At 45.7% G+C, this 19,135-nt stretch overlaps 1 protein-coding gene across 1 annotated transcript; it reads left to right on the top strand.

Annotated features, from left to right (window-relative positions):
* Positions 1 to 1,340: 1,340 nt before the first annotated feature.
* On the top strand, positions 1,341 to 10,593 carry MIA (MIA SH3 domain containing). The gene is made up of 4 exons (XM_040406183.1): positions 1,341 to 1,514; positions 8,148 to 8,281; positions 8,358 to 8,468; positions 10,396 to 10,593. The coding sequence occupies exons 1-4, from the start codon at positions 1,364 to 1,366 to the stop codon at positions 10,417 to 10,419; spliced, it is 420 nt and encodes a 139-aa protein (XP_040262117.1). The 5' UTR covers positions 1,341 to 1,363; the 3' UTR covers positions 10,420 to 10,593.
* Positions 10,594 to 19,135: the final 8,542 nt, after the last annotated feature.

The raw sequence follows: 19,135 nt of genomic DNA on the forward strand, positions 1-19,135 counted from the left end.
GAGCTAGGACCTGCAACTATCTCTAGCACGGGGGCCCCAAAAGCGAAGGCGGGCGCAAGTGTGACCACCCTCCATTCAATTATAGGGGAGTATCGAAAATAGCCAAGCGCACTCTGCTATATGTGGAACTCCCATTGAAGTGAATGTAGAGGTGGCTGCAATTGCGCAGTGAGCTCTCCATTGCTTTGGGGGGGCCCATGCTAGAGATAGGTGTGGGACCCACACATACCTGATATGCCACCAATGTATGAGATGGGCCATCACCTTTTAAGCCTCAGTCAGACGGCCACATTGTGAATGTGTTTTAGCATCCATAAGGCCCCTTTCACACAAGCGAGTTTTCCGCGCAGGTGCAATGCGTGACGTGAACGCACAGCACCCGCACTGAATCCTGACTCATTAATTTCAATGTATCTGTGTACATGAGTTTTGTTTTTTTTCCACGCGTCAGTTCTGCGTTACGTGAAAAACGCAGCATGTTCTATATTCTGTGTTTTTCACGCAGCCCTGGCTCCATAGACGTGAATGGGGCTTCAGTGAAAAACACTTTTTCACTGATGGTTGCTAAGAGATGTTGTTTGTAAACCTTCCGTTTTTTATCACACACGTGAAAAACGCATCAAGACGCATTGCACTTGCGCGGAAACAACTGAATGCAATCACAGACAAAACTGACTGAACTTGCTTCCAAAATGGTGCAAGTTTCACTGAACGCACCCGGACCTAATCTGTCACGCTCGTGTGAAAGAGGCCTAAGAGTTATGATGTTGGAGCCATAGCCCAATGTAGGAGATGACCCAACCCCTTTAAACAGCCTTCTCCACTGAAATGGAGATAACTGTGGGTGTCCAACGACTGGTCCCAAAAAAGTAGCCCTTAGTGCATGGATGTCAAACTGCAGCTATCAGGGCATGCTGGGAGGGATGAATGGAGCAGCAGAGTACATGCTTTACCTGACGCTTCATCAGGCTGGGGCTTCTCCCCTATCCTGTCCTATCCAATAGATGGGGGATAACTTTTAGTAACCAGAATATCCCATTTAAAGGCAAAGATTGCAATCTTGTGGGCTTTATTTATCAAAATTGATTTAAAAAAAAAAAAACTGGCCTTGTTGCTGATGGCAACCAATCAGAACTCCGCTTTATTTAAATTTTTTTTTTAACTATTTGCTTTTGCGGTAATTTTGGGCTTTTTTTTTTTGTCCTGTGTACAAATCCTAATCCCTCACTGTCGCAAGTGACACAAATTTATAGGAAGCCAGCAGGAAGGAGTGTAAGGAATGCCCCCGACCCCCACGCAACTAATTGAAATGGAAAAACAAAAAAGGTGGGGAGGTGACGTGAAGCAGGTTACTGAGCTCTGGATGTTCAGAGTCTGCCGTCCGCAGAGCAGCGGAGTCATGCATCCGTCACTTCTGGGACTCGTCTTCTGCTTGTTGCTTGGGCTGGTTGGTGGCAACCGGAAGATGCCCAAACTTGCGGAGAGGAAGCTCTGCGCCGATGAGGAATGTAGCTGTAAGTACTGCCGAACTGATGAGGGTTGTAATAGGGGAGAGTTCACATCACTGTTATTTTTCCGTTCTGATCCATCAGAAGAACAGAAAAAAAATAAATGATTCTGAGCGTCAGTTATGCACATTTGGTATCCGTTTTTTTTAGACAGAAAAAAGCCGTACATGCAATACAGTGATCCCTCAGGATACAATGGTTTCCACATACAGTGGTCGTCCTGGAACCAATTAATATTGTAACTTGAGGAACCACTTGTACAAAACAGATCTGATGGAAACTGCTCAAATGTGCATAACTGATGCACAGAATAGTTAAAAAAAAATAATATTTTACAGGATCCTTTTTTTTTCTTTCTTTTTCTGTTCTAATGGATGAGAAGAACAGAAAAATAACGGTGATGTGAACTGTCCCTTACTTGCGCATGCAATATGTAAGGATGTTTATGACAAAGTGAAAATCTAAACTAAGACGTCCTTCACCTGGTGGTGACCAAGTCTTTGTGTGTGATAGAATTTAAAGGGAAACTCCAGCAAAACTCCGGAATTTGCTGAATAATTATTCATTAGGGAATTAGAAAATTTCTATTGAGTAATTATTTGGATCTGCTTACGGCACGAGATATGGGTGAGCCATTACTAAGCAACACAGGCGGTGACTTGTAGGTGACACCTTCAGATCACCATGGTGGAGGCATGGATGGAGTCGCCCACATTCAGACAAAGCGCTATTGTGGGCGTTGATATATTCGGCCAAAAATTTTAGCTCTAGCGCAAAAGATGGTTCAAGGTCCAGTAGACTCCTGGAGGAGAAGCTGCCGGGAGTCTCCTGCCGAAACGCGCGGTGAGGATCTGAACCGAGGCTTAGTTGGAAAGGGATGTTGCCCAAGATCCCTCGTATCCTTCCATGGGAGCTGTGTCATGGCTCTGTACAACTCAGAGGTTGTATGGAGCTGTTAATATGGCCGTGTACATGAGGTCTTAGAGCGTAAATTAATCAAAGGCCCCATGCACAGGACCCTTTCCATTTTGCGGTACGCAAATCTCGGATCCACAAACTACGGATGCAGTCCATGTGTTGTCTGGATTTTATTTGCAGACCGATTTCCACATTTTGTGGACATAGTCAATCTTTTTGCTTAATCGACATACGTAGGCAGAAAACACACGGATCGTCCATGTGCTTTCCGCATCCACATCCATTCTGCAAAACGGTAGAACATGTCCTATGCTTGTCTGCAAAATGCGGACTGCGTACCCATTGAAAACAATGGGTCTGCAAAAAATACTAATGTGACACAGACTGCATCCTTCTTTTGCGGATCCGCGATTTGTGGCCTGCAAAACTGATATGGTTGTGTTTGAGGCCAAAATCAAATGTATATTCCACCCAGGATGCTAAAAAAAAAAAAAAAAAGCTGGACCCTCCAACAGGACCAGAACTCTTACCGGATACCCTATATCATGTTGGCCCAAAAAACAGTACGGCCCATGGAAATTATGACTAGGCCTCATTCACATCTGGCATCTCTAAGATCAGTTGCACTTCTAGGAAATACTAGGACGTACAAGTGCAATTTTGATATTCAAGGGTCACTAAAATAATCCTTCCAGTTAGAGGGATTGTTAGGCCCCTTTCACACGGGCGAGATTTCCGCTCAGATGCGATGCGGGAGGTGAACGCATTGCACCCGCACTGAATACCGACCCATTCATTTCTATGGGGCTGTTCACATCACTTGTGCGTTCCGTGAAAATCGCAGCATGCTCCTCTCTGTGTGTTTTTCACGTAACGTAGGCCCCATAGAAATGAAAGGGGTTGCGTGAAAATCGCAAGCATCCGCAAGCAAGTGCGGATGCGGTGCGATTTTCACGCACGGTTGCTAGGAGACGATTGGGATGGAGACCCAATCATTATTATTTCCCCTTATAACATGGTTATAAGGGGAAATAATAGCATTCTGAATACAGAATGCATAGTAAAATAGGGCTGGAGGGGTTAAAAATAAATAAATAATTTAACTCACCTTAGTCCACTTGATCGCGGCCCGGCATCTCCTTCTGTCTCCTTTGCTGAACAGGACCTGTGGTGAGCATTTTACAGGACCTTTGGTGACGTCACTTCGGTCATCACATGATCTTTTACCATGGTGATGGATCATGTGATGACCGGAATGATGTCACCAAAGGTCCTGTTGCTGCATAGAGATCAGATGAAGACAGAAGGAGATGCCGGGCATCGCGATCAAGTGGACTAAGGTGAGTTTAATTATTATTATTATTTTTTTAACCCCTCCAGCGATGTTTTACTATGCATTCTGTATTCAGAATGCTATTATTTTTCCTTATAACCATGTTATAAGGGAAAATAATACAATCTACAGAACACCGATCCCAAGCCCGAACCTCTGTGAAGAAGTTTGGGTTTGGGTACCAAACACGCACGATTTTTCTCACGCGAGTGCGAAACTCATTACAATGTTTTGCACTCGTGCGGAAAAATCGCGGGTGTTCCCGCAACGCACCCACACATTTTCCCGCAACGCCCGTGTGAAAGAGGCCATAGTCTTCAGACTTCCATTGAAGTGGTTTTTGAGGCTCCTGATATTGATGATCTATTCCCAGGATAGGTCATTGATATCTGATCTGTGAGGTTCCGACACTTCCCCACCCCCACCGATCAGCTGTTCCCTGGAGCACTAGAACTAGCACAGCAAATGGTACAGCTCCGTTCAAAGTGTAGTGGCTGTGCTATGTTACTGCAGCTCAGCTCCCATTGAAGTGAATAGAAGCCGAGCTGCAGTAACCCAGCACGACCACTACACGTTGAACGGAGCTGTGCTGCTTGTTCCATTCACAGTGCTAGTTATGGTACTGGAGGTTGCGGGGAACAGCTGATCGGTGGGGGGGGTCGGCCCCCACTAATCGGATATTAATATCAGGAGTCTGGAAAACCCTTTTAGGGCTTATGCACACGACTGTATGTTTGGTGTGCATTTTTTGCAGATGCGGACCCATTAATTTCAATGGTGCCACTAAAGATGCGGACAGCACCACGGTATACTGTCCGCATCTGTATGTCCGTTCCGTGACCCAGCAAAAAAAGATAAACATGTCCTATTCTTGTCCAATTTTGCAGAAAAAGATATGACACTTCTATTGAAGTGAAAAAGAAAATGGCAGCATGCACACAGCCGGGATCCGTGTTTTGTGGATACAGTCATGTGCATGAGGCATTAATCTAAAGGGCAGGTCCTGGTATGTACTCGGTACAATGTGAAATATTTCAAGCTCCGTTGAGGCATGTGACACCGACCCTGCATATATCGTACACATCTGTGAGTTATCTATAGCACTGTTCATCCTGAGCATGCTGGTTCAAAGAAAGAAAACCCAATGAAGACTGGCACTGATAAAGGTGATGTCATAAATGAAGGACCGGGAAGCAAAGGCGACTGTAATACAAGGGAGATGGATATGCCAATGAGAGGACTGACGAGATAAATACCCAGCACTGTCTGCGGCGGTCACGTCACCTGTATTATCTTTATTAATAAAAATCATGACGGTTTTGTGTTTCTTGCATTTGCTGTTACAGTATGGTTTCTACATTGTAGCAGCTCAAGGCTCCCATCCCCCCAACACATATTTTCCCCCCCACAAAAGCAAGTATGTCAGACTCCACCCCTTCATGTCAAACAGTCGGGTGACAAATATTTCACACGTTGCCATGGACGCGTTCATACAAAATGACATACGTTACATTTGAAGGGGATTTTCTAGCACTGACGGGTTAATGATGTTATAAAACTGGTTAGTGTTATGGTAGACGTTCCTGTGCCACCTCTCGAGGACAGACAATGCCCTAAGAATGCTGCAGGGGAAGTGGCGGTACATATTTCTACTGACCTCATTGATGTCAATGGAAACTGTAAAAACAATATACTGTGAGCATCCCCTAGTGGTGGGTGGTTGTAGGCAGACCGAGATCTAGAGCTGTATGTTAGTTGTCTTTATGTAGGAGCACGTTGCTGGTAGCATTATTTACAATGGGAAGCAATCTGTCAGTTTATGGAGTTCTCTTCAGGTACTGCACACGTGGGGTTCCTGTGCTGGTAGCATTATTTATGAGAGGAAGCCATCCAACACTATTTATAGGGTTCTCTTCTGGTATTGCTTCTGAGGGGTTACTCTGCTGGCAGTATTATTTATGGGGTTACTCTGCTGGCCGTATTGTTTACGAGGGCACTCTTCTGGTACTGCTTATAAGGGGTTACTCTGCTGGCAGTATTATATACGAGGGCACTCTTCTGGTACTGCTTATAAGGGGTTACTCTGCTGGCGGTATTATTTACAAGGGCATTCTTCTGGTACTGCTTCTGAGGGGTTACTCTGCTGGTAGTATTATTTACAAGGGCACTCTTCTGGTACTGCTTCTGAGGGGTTACTCTGCTGGCTGTATTATTTATGGGGTTCACTTCTGGTACTGCTTCTGAGGGGTAATTCTGATGGCAGTATTATTTATGGGGTTCACTTCTGGTACTGCTTCTGAGGGGTTATTCTGCTGGCAGTATTATTTATGGGGTTCACTTCTGGTACTGCTTCTTAGGGGTTATTTTGCTGTCAGTATTATTTATGGGGTTCACTTCTGGTATTGCTTCTGAGGGGTTACTCTGCTGGCAGTATTATTTACAAGGGGCACTCTTTAGGCACTATTAGGGCACAGTCAGACTGTACAGTTAAAGGGAGCACTAGCCGCCATTATGTGGGTATAACATGGGTGTTGTGTACATGGGAAAATAAAAATACACTGTGTTGTGCCAAGTATAGGGCCCGAGGGGGCGGAGCATTCAAAGAACACATCAAAGATAATCCCTGTGTCATGCTCGGCCCCTTCAGGCCCTGCACGAGGAATTACACAGTTTTACATGGAGTGTTCCTTTAAGTGTAAACACATACAGTTGCAAGAAAAAGTATGTGAACCCTTTGGAATGATATGGATTTCTGCACAAATTGGTCATAAAATGTGATCTGATCTTCACCTAAGTCACAACAATAGACAATCACAGTCTGCTTAAACTAATAACACACAAAGAATTAAATGTTACCATGTTTTTATTGAACACGCATGTAAACATTTAGGGTGCAGGTGGAAAAAGCATGTGAACCCCTAGACTAATGACATTTCCAAGAGCTAATTGGAGTGAGGTGTCAGCCAACTGGAGTCCAATCAATGAGATGAGATTGGAGGTGTTGGTTACAGCTGCCCTGCCCTATAAAAACAAACACAGCAGTTCTGGGTTTGCTTTTCACAAGAAGCATTGCCTGATGTGATCGATGCCTCGCACAAAAGAGCTCTCAGAAGACCTACGATTAAGAATTGTTGACTTGCATAAAGCTGGAAAGGGTTATATCTCCAAAAGCCTTGCTGTTCATCAGTCCACGGTAAGACAAATTGTCTATAAATGGAAAGTTCAGCACTGCTGCTACTCTCCCTAGGAGTGGCCGTCCTGTAAAGATGACTGCAAGAGCACAGCGCACACTGCTCAATGAGGTGAAGAAGAATCTTAGAGTGTCAGCTAAAGACTTACAAAAGTCTCTGGCATATGCTAACATCCCTGTTAGAGAATCTACGATACGTAAAACACTAAACAAGATACGTAAAACACTAAACAAGAATGGATTTATTAGGAGGATACCACAGAGGAAGCAACTGCTGTCCAAAAAAAAACATTGCTGCACGTTTACAGTTTGCACAAGAGCACCTGGATGTTCCACAGCAGTACTGGCAAAATATTCTGTGGACAGATGAACCAAAGTTGAGTTGTTTGGAAGAAACACACAACACTATGTGTGGAGAAAAAGAGGCACAGCACACCAACATCAAAACCTCATCCCAACTGTGAAGTATGGTGGTGGGGGCATCATGGTTTGGGGCTGCTTTGCTGTGTCAGGGCCTGGATCGATTGCTATCATCAAAGGAAAAATTAATTCCCAAGTTTATCAAGACATTTTGCAGGAGAACTTAAGGCCATCTGTCCACCAGCTGAAGTTCAACAGAAGATGGGTGTTGCAACAGGACAACAACCCAAAGCATAGAACTAAATAAAAAACTGAATGGCTTAAACAGAAGAAAATACGCCTTCTGGAGTGGCCCAGTCAGAGTCCTGACCTCAACCCGATTGAGATGCTGTGGTATGATCTCGAGAAAGTGATTCACACCAGACATCCCAAGAATATTGCTGAACTGAAGCAGTTCTGTAAAGAGGAATGGTCAAGAATTACTCCTGACCGTTGTGCACGTCTGATCTGCAACTACAGGAAACGTTTGGTTGAAGTTATTGCTGGGAAAGGAGGTTCAACCAGTTATTAAATCCAAGGGTTCACATACTTTTTCCACCTGCACTGTGAATGTTTACATGGTGTGTTCAATAAAAACATGGTAACATTTAATTCTTTGTGTGTTATTAGTTTAAGCAGACTGTGATTGTCTATTGTTGTGACTTAGATGAAGATCAGATCACATTTTATGACCAATTTGTGCAGAAATCCATATCATTCCAAAGGGTTCACATACTTTGTCTTGCAACTGTATGTAAACAGAGTACCAGATGGTTTTACGCTCTTCTCCTCTCGGCAGATCCCATCTCTATAGCCGTGGCGCTCTCAGACTACACCCCCCCTGACTGCCGTTTCATCCCTATCAGACGTGGACAGACCCTGTATGTTTTTTCCAAGTTAAAGGGCCGTGGGCGGCTGTTTTGGCTCGGAAGTGTAAGTACTAATTCAATTGTGTAACGCGGTTAAATTCCGGATAATACATGATGTGCTGCGCTCTGTTACTCAATAGGTGCAAGGAGATGAATATGGGGAGTACACAGCGAAGTTGGGGTACTTTCCAAGTTCAATTGTTCAAGAAGAACACTATTTAATGCCCGGAAAAGTGGAGATGAAAACAGACGTAAGTACATTGTGTAAGAAGACATTGCTGCATGGTGTGTAGCCCCAATTATAAACCTGTATTATAACGCCCCAAAGGCAACCATAAGGAATATACAATAGCAGTAGTGATCTATATTATATAGCTAGTAGGACAAGTAGGATTTATTTTCAGGGCCCAGGGAGTGGTGAGTGGTGCTCCTAGTCCTAGCACTGGTATTACTCACCACTCTCTTGCCTTCTTCTCCGGGCGCCTGCTCTGCACTAAGTCCTGGCACAGCTTCAGGACCGGACGTCAGGTGCATAGGAGCGCACCGTGACATGACACTGTGCGACATCAGGACACAGGGTAGTGCATGCCTAGACATGAAGAGCGGAGACGCCCGCAGGAGGAGGAGAGGTGAGTATTTTTTTTGTCTGGCCTGAGGTATGCATTAAGGGGATCGAGAGGGACTTTGTTCAAAAATTTGCTGTGGGGCCCAGTCAGTTCTAGTTACCCCACTGGTAGTATTACATTGTCCTAGATGGCATGGTGCATGGTCTTAGGGGGTGCAGAGGTTGGAGACATAGAGACTCCAGGGAGTAGTGTGTACCCCAGGTGTCAGAGACCGCCAACAATCCACTGTACCATGGCCAAGGTATTTGGATACAGGGGTCGGGCAGCAAACTGAGACATGTCAATGGGACAAAAATTGTTGAGGGTGGTGTGTATATGAGCCTATGCCCTGTGAGCTCTACATGGAAGGGGTTTGGGAATCTAGGGAGTGGGCTATCCCTTTAGCTTTTTTTTAGCATTGTATTTCGTTAGATAGGACTAAATAAGGGATAACTCTTAGATCGGTTTTTGAGAACAGGGGACCCATCCCACCATATGAGTGTAGCAACAGGTCGAGCTGTCACTCCATTTATCTCTATGGGACTGCGCTTCACCATCTTTGGAAGACCAGTACACCAACAGGAGCGGTGGTGCTTATGCTCAACCAAAGCTCCATTCAAATGGGGGACATGGGACCCCCAGCAATCTAACAGTTATCAATTATTCTGTGTATTGGGCATACCCCTTTAAGGATACCCCTATCTCCAATCAAAGGTAATTATGTTTCCATTGAAATCAATGGATCTGCAGTGCACTGTCACCATCACTTACAGTAATGTCCAAATAAAGGTAATGAGACACAGTGCTTGCTAAGGCCACGGTCACATCTCCAGCAACCTGTCGGAGTTCACCATATCCGGTATTGCCGGATTCTACAGATCTATTATAGGGATCCATAATTGCCGGGTTTTGTCCGGACAAAAAAAAACACTCCTTGCAACGTTTTTTGGTCGCCCAGCACGTGTGCCAGATCAGGCAGCCCGATCCTCTTGCTGCAGTTGCCCAAAGTGCCATGAGTCCACAATCCTTTCTTCCCTAGGGATTGGTACAGGTTATCAGTTTAAGGGCTCGTGCACACGGGTCCGATATATATACGGGCACTGTATCACAGATGCGGACCCACTCACTTGAATGGGTCAACAATCCGTAAGATACGGAGCGGAAGGCTCTATTTTTTTGCGGTCAAGTTGAATGGGTCTGAATCCGTCAGCACAGGCCACACAGACGGCGCCCATGCATTGGGGACCACAATTTGCGCTCCCCACGGCACGGACGGCACACATTTGTGTGCATGAGCCATAAAGAGTGTGTGTGTTTGTGTGTGGGGGGGTCTGCTTATTCTCTACCTAGCTTAGTGGTTAGCACTGTTGTCTTTCAGCACTGGGGTCCTAGGATGGACATTGTATGTCCTCTCCAAGTTCGGGTGGGTTTCCTCTGTGTACACCAGTTTTCTCCAAAACCATACTGATAGGTTAAGTTGGAATTTAGATTGTGACCCCCATTGGGGACGCTGAGGGAAGACACCATATTAATGGGTAAAATAACTAATAAAATTCAGTTTCTTCTATTTCAGCAATGGGATTTCATGTGTCACTGACGTCTCCAGCCTCATCGGTGTCCCCACATACCATCGGCACAATGGAGAAATAACACGGGATCTAATAGCTACGGCTCTCGGTCAGCGTACACAGCGCTATGTACAATGCATATACAGCATGTGTCCTAATGCAGCTCGTCTCTTTAGCTTTCTAATAAAGATCTCACCATTTTGCACCGTTAGTATTTTTCCCATAACGTCCCTTTTGCAAAACCTGAAATGGGGCCTTACTCCAAAGCCGGGACCCTCCGCAGCAGGTGGGCTCAAGATTCTGAGTATATTGACCTCTGCTCTGTTTCTATGTCAGGTGGACACAGACACCACAAGGCCCTGTGCAAGAACAGTATATGGGCCCCTCGCTCTCCAATTCATCAGCTCAGTCCTTTACGTGGCAATCTAATAACAGTAGGAAGATGTTTGGGAAAAAGGGATCAATATCAAATTGGATGGGGTCAGACTCCTAGCAATCCAACTGATCTGGACCTGTGGTGCTCCATGAACCACGATGTGGTCATCCTTTGCCATGCACAGTGCCGTTAGTGGTTGTGACAGGTATTGCAGTGTGACAGTTTTGTGCTTCGCTTGGATCAAAATTAGAAACTGTCCTCCAAAAGAGGCAGACATGGTAGGTGCACAAGTATGTGCTATCAGGTTGACTTCCTATATTTGAGCAGATCATATGGTGTGTGATCATAGATAACAAATCCGCTTAAAGGGGTTTTCCTAGATATTTTTAGGGTCCATTCACACGTCCTACTGACCTAGAAAATGAAGGGCACAGGTCAGTTTTGCCGCAAAGGGAACACCGTAGGAACAAAACCCGTAAAACGGTGGAGGAATTTTTATTTATTTTTTCAATTCCACCAAATTTTGAATTTTTTCCCTGCTTCCCACTATATTGTATGCCATATTAAAGCACAACTTGTACCGCAAAAAATAAGCCCTCATGTGGATATGTGAACGGAAAAATAAAAAGGTTATGGCTCAAGGAAGATAGGGAAGAAAAATGAAAATTAAAAAACCTCCGGTATCTTAATGGTTAAAAGGGTTATCCAACCCCTATTATGCCCCCCAAAATGCAACAGTTCTTCACCCAAATCGCCAGGACCCGATGGCATACACCCCCGTATCCTAAGGGAATTAAGTAATGTCATAGCCAGACCCTTATTTCTGATATTTGCGGACTCTATACTGACAGGGAGTGTTCTACAGGATTGGCGCATGGCAAATGTGGTGCCAATATTCAAAAAAGGTCCAAAAACAGAGCCTGGAAACTATAGGCCGGTAAGTTTAACATTGAAGGTTTTCTGAGAGATGCTATCTTAGAGCCATATCAGCATGGCTTCATGAGGGATCGGTCATGCCAAACTAATTTAATCAGTTTCTATGAGGTGGTAAGTTCTAGACTTGACAGCGGCGAATCAATGGATGTCGTATATCTGGACTTCTCCAAAGCATTTGACACTGTACCACATAAAAGGTTAGTATATAAAATGAGAATGCTCGGACTGGGAGAAAACATCTGTATATGGGTAAGTAACTGGCTGAGTAATAGAAAACAGAGGGTGGTTATCAATGGTACACACTCAGATTGGGTCACTAGTGGAGTACCTCAGGGGTCAGTATTGGGCCCTATTCTCTTCAATATATTTATTAATGATCTTGTAGAAGATTTGCATAGTAAAGTATCAATTTTCGCAGATGACACTAAACTGTGTAAAGTAATTAACACTGAAGAGGACAGTATACTGCTACAGAGGGATCTGGATAGATTGGAGGCTTGGGCAGATAAGTGGCAGATGAGGTTTAACACTGACAAATGTAAAGTTATGCACATGGGAAGGAATAATGCAAGTCACCCGTACATACTAAATGGTAAAACACTCGGTAACACTGACATGGAAAAGGATCTAGGAATTTTAATAAACAGCAAACTAAGCTGTAGAAACCAGTGTCAGGCAGCTGCTGCCAAGGCCAATAAGATAATGGGTTGCATCAGAAGGGGCATAGATGCCCGTGATGAGAACATATTCCTACCACTTTACAAATCACTAGTCAGACCACACATGGAGTACTGTGTACAGTTCTGGGCTCCTGTAAACAAGGCAGACATAGCAGAGCTGGAGAGGGTCCAGAGGAGTGCAACTAAAGTAATAACTGGAATGGGTGGACTACAGTACCCTGAAAGATTATCAACATTAGGGTTATTCACCTTAGAAAAAAGACGACTGAGGGGAGATCTAATAACTATGTATAAATATATCAGGGGGCAGTACAGAGATCTCTCCCATCATCTATTTATCCCCAGGACTGTGACTGTGACGAGGGGACATCCTCTGTGTCTGGAGAAAAGAAGGTTTGTACACAAACATAGAAGAGGATTCTTTACGGTAAGAGCAGTGAGACTATGGAGCTCTCTGCCTGAGGAGGTGGTGATGGTGAGTACAATAAAGGAATTCAAGAGGGGCCTGGATGTATTTCTGGAGCGTAATAATATTACAAAAACAAGTGAAGAGGGTCAGACAGGGAAAGCAGTGAAGCCCCCCTAAATACTGCTCGAAAATTGCAACAAGGAAAACTTAAAGGGGCAGTATACTAAAATAAAACTTTACTTTTAATGATATATAGGAGATAAAAAGGCCCCTACAGACAAACAAACAAGTAAGACGTGCGTGTCCTCAGCGTGGTGTAGGGAGAGAACACAGATGGCTACAATACCAACATAGATGTTAGTGGTGGGCTGGACAGATGTAAACGTGGAAGGTCAGGGGAGGGTTTGTTGGTGTAAAATACCCGCTAACCCTAATGCCTCCCTACTTGTCCTAGTCCGCCCTAATAAGTGTGTCCAAAGGACGGGGTCCAAAAAGCCCCGCAAGGGGTGGCCCAGACTGGAACTCTGATCCTGTATTGGAAGCCCTAATGAGGCCCTAGCCAGTAACAAAAAAGGACCTTCCGTGTATTGGAGCACCACATTAATGCAAATTATTGGAGATATACCCCACCAAAAATCAGAAAGGATTAGATGAGGAATACTCAAGTGTCCCTTGGGAGTATTCCTCATCTAATCCTATCTTATATTGATGACCTATCCTGAGATAGGCATCAATATGAAAATCCTGGAAACCCCCGATAATAAACATCATAATAACATTACCAATACATAGGAAGAATTTATAGAAGCCGAGAAGTTACTTCAGCCACTATTTCTAAAAATAAAGCTTCTGATCTACTAATGAATGACCAACTTTATGTTGGGTGGTCCCCCAAATGGTCAACAGCAGAAATGTAACCTGAAGCTCCTGGGCCACAATGCAAAATCGGTAACAGGGCTCCCACCTACTGTATGTTACTCATGATGCCCTTTTATGCGGTTCCCTCAGACACCAGGGCTTGGGTACGACTTCTACCTCCCCCTACAGCTACTCCACCGGTCAACAGATCACAAGAAGGTCTTAGATGCCATCACCTCAGCACAGCTACATATATACGTCTATGGAATGTAAGCTAAATCAATGCAAAAAAGCCTAAAGTGAAGCTAATTTAAACTACATAAACATATATTAATTACAATTATAGCCCGCACATACATATCTGCAGCTGGCAGATCTTCAGGAGGAATAATTAGGTCGGCCATGTTTGATCCGTAACCATTGTCTCCCCCATAAGATAAGGGGCACCAGAGAGTCTAGCAGCCATTCTCTACCCTCTACAATGTGAATTAACATACAGTCCAGCCAAATGTGCATATTAATGGCCGGACTAGAGTTGATAACCACCAGCCTTACTTACTTACAATTGGCATTTATCTTATGCTAATCGCCAAGGTCCATACTGTGAGCGGTGTGTGTGCGTGTGTATGGGGGGTGTAATATAACAATAAGTGAGAAATTGATAAAATGTTATTAAACACTAGATCACTCTATTCATTCAGCAATTTTTTAGGACTATGTCTAAAGGCGGCCATACATATTCAGACGGCTATCTCTCCCGACTCCCTCATACTTATGTATATTGAATCGGGAGATGGGAGAAAGACGCTTCCAGAAAAAAATCTGGAAGTGGTTTATTTCCCGGGGGAATATGCATGCAGGACTTTTTTTTTTCCGTGTAAAATAACTGATCTCAGAAGGAAATGGCTCAAACGGATGGCAAATAAGCATAAAGGCTCATACACACGAAGGTGTTTTTTGCCGTGTCTGTTCCGTTTTTTTTCCAGCCCATAAGCAGGACCATTAACTTCAATGGGTCCGCAAAAAAAAATGGAAATGACTCCGTGTGCATGGCCGCATGGCCGTTCCACAAAAAACATGTCCTATTCTTGTCTGTTTTGTGGGCAAGGATTGGCATTGTCACAATGGATCTGCAAAAAAAAAAACTGGATGCAATACGGATGTCGCACAGACCTCAAAATACATATGTTCGTGTGTATGAGCCCTAACTGACGCACAGAATCAGTTTTTTTTTTTACAGGATCAGTTTTTTTTCTTTATTTTTCTGTTCTGACGGATTAGAAGAATGGAAAGATAACGGTGATGTGAACTCACAGACTGTTCTCGGTGGGTTCCACTGACAATACACTAATGGGTATAGTCGCCTTCAGACTTTGCTATAAAGAGGACATTTCCCCTCTCCTGACATGTCTGTTTTAGTAACTACTTGCAGTCCCTATGTAATAAATTCTGGCCCTCTATTTTTATGACTCTAGCTTGTGCCATTCCTTTATTATTCCTGCTAGAAGTTACAAATGAATTGCAATCAGTTTGCAATGAAGGTCCAGATGGGTGTTACCAGTAAAGGCTGTGTCCCTGCACAGTCTGACACTGGCAGCAATGATTGGATATAGGGCTGGGCGATATGGCCTAAAATCTATATCGCAATATAATTTGAAGCATGTGCGATATAACGATATATCGCAATATATTATTTTCTTCTGTGTGTATACAAATTACAAAACTGTTCAAGAAATTTCTAAGGGTACTTTCACACTAGCGCTATTCTTTTCCGGCATAGAGTTCCGTCAAAAGGGCTCTATGCCGGTAAAGAACTGATCAGGCATATCCCAATGCATTCTGAATGGATAGAAATCCGTTCAGTTTGCATCAGTATGCCTTCCATTCAGTCACTGTCAGGCGTTTTGGCCGGACATAATACCGCAGCATGCTGCGGTATTATGTCCGTCCAAAATGCCCGATCAGTCGCCGGAATGCCGGATCCGGCATTAATTCCCATTGACTTGCATTAGTGCTGGATCCGGCATTGCAAAACAACTGAAGGACGGATCCGTCCTTCCGATCTGCACATGCGCAAACCGGGAAAACTGTGAAAAAGACTGCAAGACGGATCCGTCCATTCGCAAGACAAGCGGAGAGACGGATCCGTTCTTGCAATGCATTTGTAGACGGATCCGCACCCAGATCCGTCTGCAAATGCTGTCAGCTGTCACACTGATCGGCGGATCTGGCAGGCAGCTCAGACGACGGAACTGCCTGCCGGATCACACTAACGCTAGTGCGAAATTACCCTGAGATGTGTATTGTGTAGCAAATCTTTTTTCAAACAATGTAAAGATGAAGTATCCCCCAGCCAGCGCCATCAGCCCCATGCCATTGCCACTATCATCCTGTCCCCCAGCCATTGCCATCAGCCCCATGCCATTGCCACTATCATCCTGTCCCCCAGCCAGCGCCATCAGCCCCATGCCATTGCCACTATCATCCTGTCCCCCAGCCAGCGCCATCAGCCCCATGCCATTGCCATTTTCCATCATCCATGTCCCCCAGCCAGCGCCATCAGCCCCATGCCATTGCCACTATCATCCTGTCCCCCAGCCAGCGCCATCAGCCCCATGACATTGCCACTATCATCCTGTCCCCCAGCCCCATACCATTGCCACTATCATCCTGTCCCCCAGACAGCGCCATCAGCCCCATGCCATAGCCATCCACCCCGGTGGATTCGGGCTCCTGCTAATATACTTACCTTTCCTGCAGGGTGGGCGGCTGGCTGATGGAGTCCGCAGGAGACGGACCGCGTCTTCTTCCCAGCATGCACTGGGAGGGACCTGACGTCACACACAGCGTCAGTAAGCGCGCTGGCGATGTGTGCACGCAAGGCCCTGGCCAGTGCAGCGCGGTGCAGAGTCGAGAGGCCACGGAGCGGTGAGTGAGAAGCTTCTTTAATTCACTTCTGTGGTCATCTATCGCGATATGGCTAAAATCTATATAACTTTATGACGACGATATCGTATATTGTTTATATCGCCCACCCCTAATTAGACTGTGCAGGGACACATCCCCAACTGGTAACCCCCAGCTAGGCTTTCAGTGCAAACTTCAAGTAATTCCTTCATAACTTCTAGCAGGGATTATAAAGGAATATCACATCACAGAGTCATAAGAACAGATGCTCCAGCCTCCAGAACATGGGGGATGCAAGTACGTACTAAAACAGACAAGTCAGGATTGGGGACGGGTCCTCATTAAAGGGGTTGTCCCAAGATATCAATTTATCATCTATTCACAGGTGCTAGGTGATCGTCTATTCACTTGAATAGCAATTATACTAGTCACAACCCCTGGGCGAGACTGGCCCCTTTTCTAATCCCAGAAAACCTCTTTCCCAGCCCCCGGGAACTGTCTAATCCCACTCCCCCATTCCTTGTACATGGGGTCAGTATCAGCTAAGACTCTGACTGTAAAGGAAATTACCGGCTCATTTACACTGAGGCGCTAAGCGCCAGTTCATTATAATGTCATTACCAGGGTCAAATAGAAGCACCTCGTATACTATTGTCAATCAGGGCGTTAATGGCTGCTCCGAGGGTCCTGTGAACCCGCCTAAAAAGAGATAATGGAGGCTCTGGGTGATAGACTCCGTGCAAACGAATATCAATCCCGGGGCCGAACAAGGACTGACGACATTCTGTGCGTTCAGTGTCATCTTCTCATGATCGCTCCCATTCTTCTCCTCCATTGTGTTCTCCCAGTTACTAATGTCTTATTACCAGTGACGACACTGTGGTATACTGAGAAGCCGTCCCTAGTGGGGCTTAGAATGTAATGTTAAAGGGGTTATCCGGGAAAAAATATTGATGACCCACACTCAGGATAGATCATCAATATCTTTTTCCCGGATAACCCCTTTAAGTGGTAGGCAATTAAGAGTGCCGTATTTGTGTGAGGGGAGGCGGGGCGTTCACTATTTAAACCTGGCCCTCCTCCCCCCACTTGTCGGTTCGAACGATTTCGAATCGGCTTGTGGGTTGGTGCCAGAGAAGGGCATGCGTCACTGGAGGATCGGGGGATCGGCTGCGTCGGGCTCGTCGCTACGGTGATTAGGTAGGCAGGGTGGCTTGCACACCCGTCTCGCTATGTATACATGTGGGGCTGCCGAGCGTGCCGCCGGTCCCCAGCTGCGCTGGAGACTGCCCGCACTCCCGATCGCTTCCGGCACCCCGATCCGCTCCAGGCCCTGCGCTAAGCACCCCCGCTCCCACATGCAGCGTCCCCCAGGCAGGCACCCCTCACCTGTGGCTCAGCAGCGACGGGTCCCGACGTCCGCTCGCATACCCTGAGCATCGGTCACGCCGGCCGTCGGCTCCACGACGCAGCGTTATATATCACTCACTCCCGTATCAGAACATAAACATTCGTTCCGCTGTAGAGGAAAACGCCGTCCGCTCACACAGGAATCTATTCATTAGCTGCAATCAGTAAGTGGAGGTCCAGCTGCAGGATCAGGGGGCGGAACCCGAAACCTATAGGCGATTAATACGCCGCGGCTTTCCCTGTACAAATAGTCGATAGCGGTGGGCACGGGATGCAATGTTCCACATGGCGGAGCGCAAATCCCTCACAGCCGATCCTGATGCACGTTCTCCTGGTAATTACAATTAGCAAGGCAGTGAAGGTGGACATGCTTATGTGACTTTCAGTCATGTCTAGGAATCCACTGCAGAACAAACTCGTCTTCTTTACTGCACCAAACTCAGGCAAGACAAGATAAGCAGATACTCAGACATGTGCACTGTATAACAAGTTAGGATTTCAATGGTTAATTCTAACCTAGAAGGGAATCACTGGCTTGCTGCGCTCCAGCAGGTCCTGGCTGATAGAGGGCGACACCTACAAGCCCATACTGGTACTGCAGTCCTGGTGCAGGGCTCCTCTGCTCAGGCACAGTGGCTAGGTACTAAGGCAGGAGTATAAAAAAAAAAAAAAAAAAAAAAAAAAAAAAAATTTAAATAAATTTGGAATATGTTCAAGGATCAAATATAAAGAGGGCTTCAAGGAGGGGGGCTGGCCACGTCACTTTGCGCACGCAGCCGGGCCGCCCGTAAGCCCATACGGTCAGTCAGGGGGTTGGTTCGGGCGCAGTCACAATAATCCGGTGGCTAGCTAGGGAGCGGTGGCATGAGTGAAGGGTCGCCCAGCCGGCGTGCGCTCACTCTTACGTCTGTCCTTGGTTATTCAGGTCCACAGGTGGTGGGCTAACTTACGATACTGTGGGGTTCGTGGCTGTCATGGCCGCCAGGTGAGTCAGGGGTGGTGTATGCGGGGGCCAACCCCCTCTTTTCTCCTGCATAGGCTTGGGGGACGGGGGATGGTGGACTATTATGTCCAGGCCTCTGGCGCATCTCTTACAGGGTGGCGCCTACAGTCGTGGCCTTTGGTGGGGGGGAAAAAAATAAAATAAAATAAAAAATATATATATATAT

The sequence above is a fragment of the Bufo bufo genome, chromosome 8, assembly GCF_905171765.1.
Source record: "Bufo bufo chromosome 8, aBufBuf1.1, whole genome shotgun sequence".
Classification (NCBI taxonomy): Eukaryota; Metazoa; Chordata; class Amphibia; order Anura; family Bufonidae; genus Bufo; species Bufo bufo.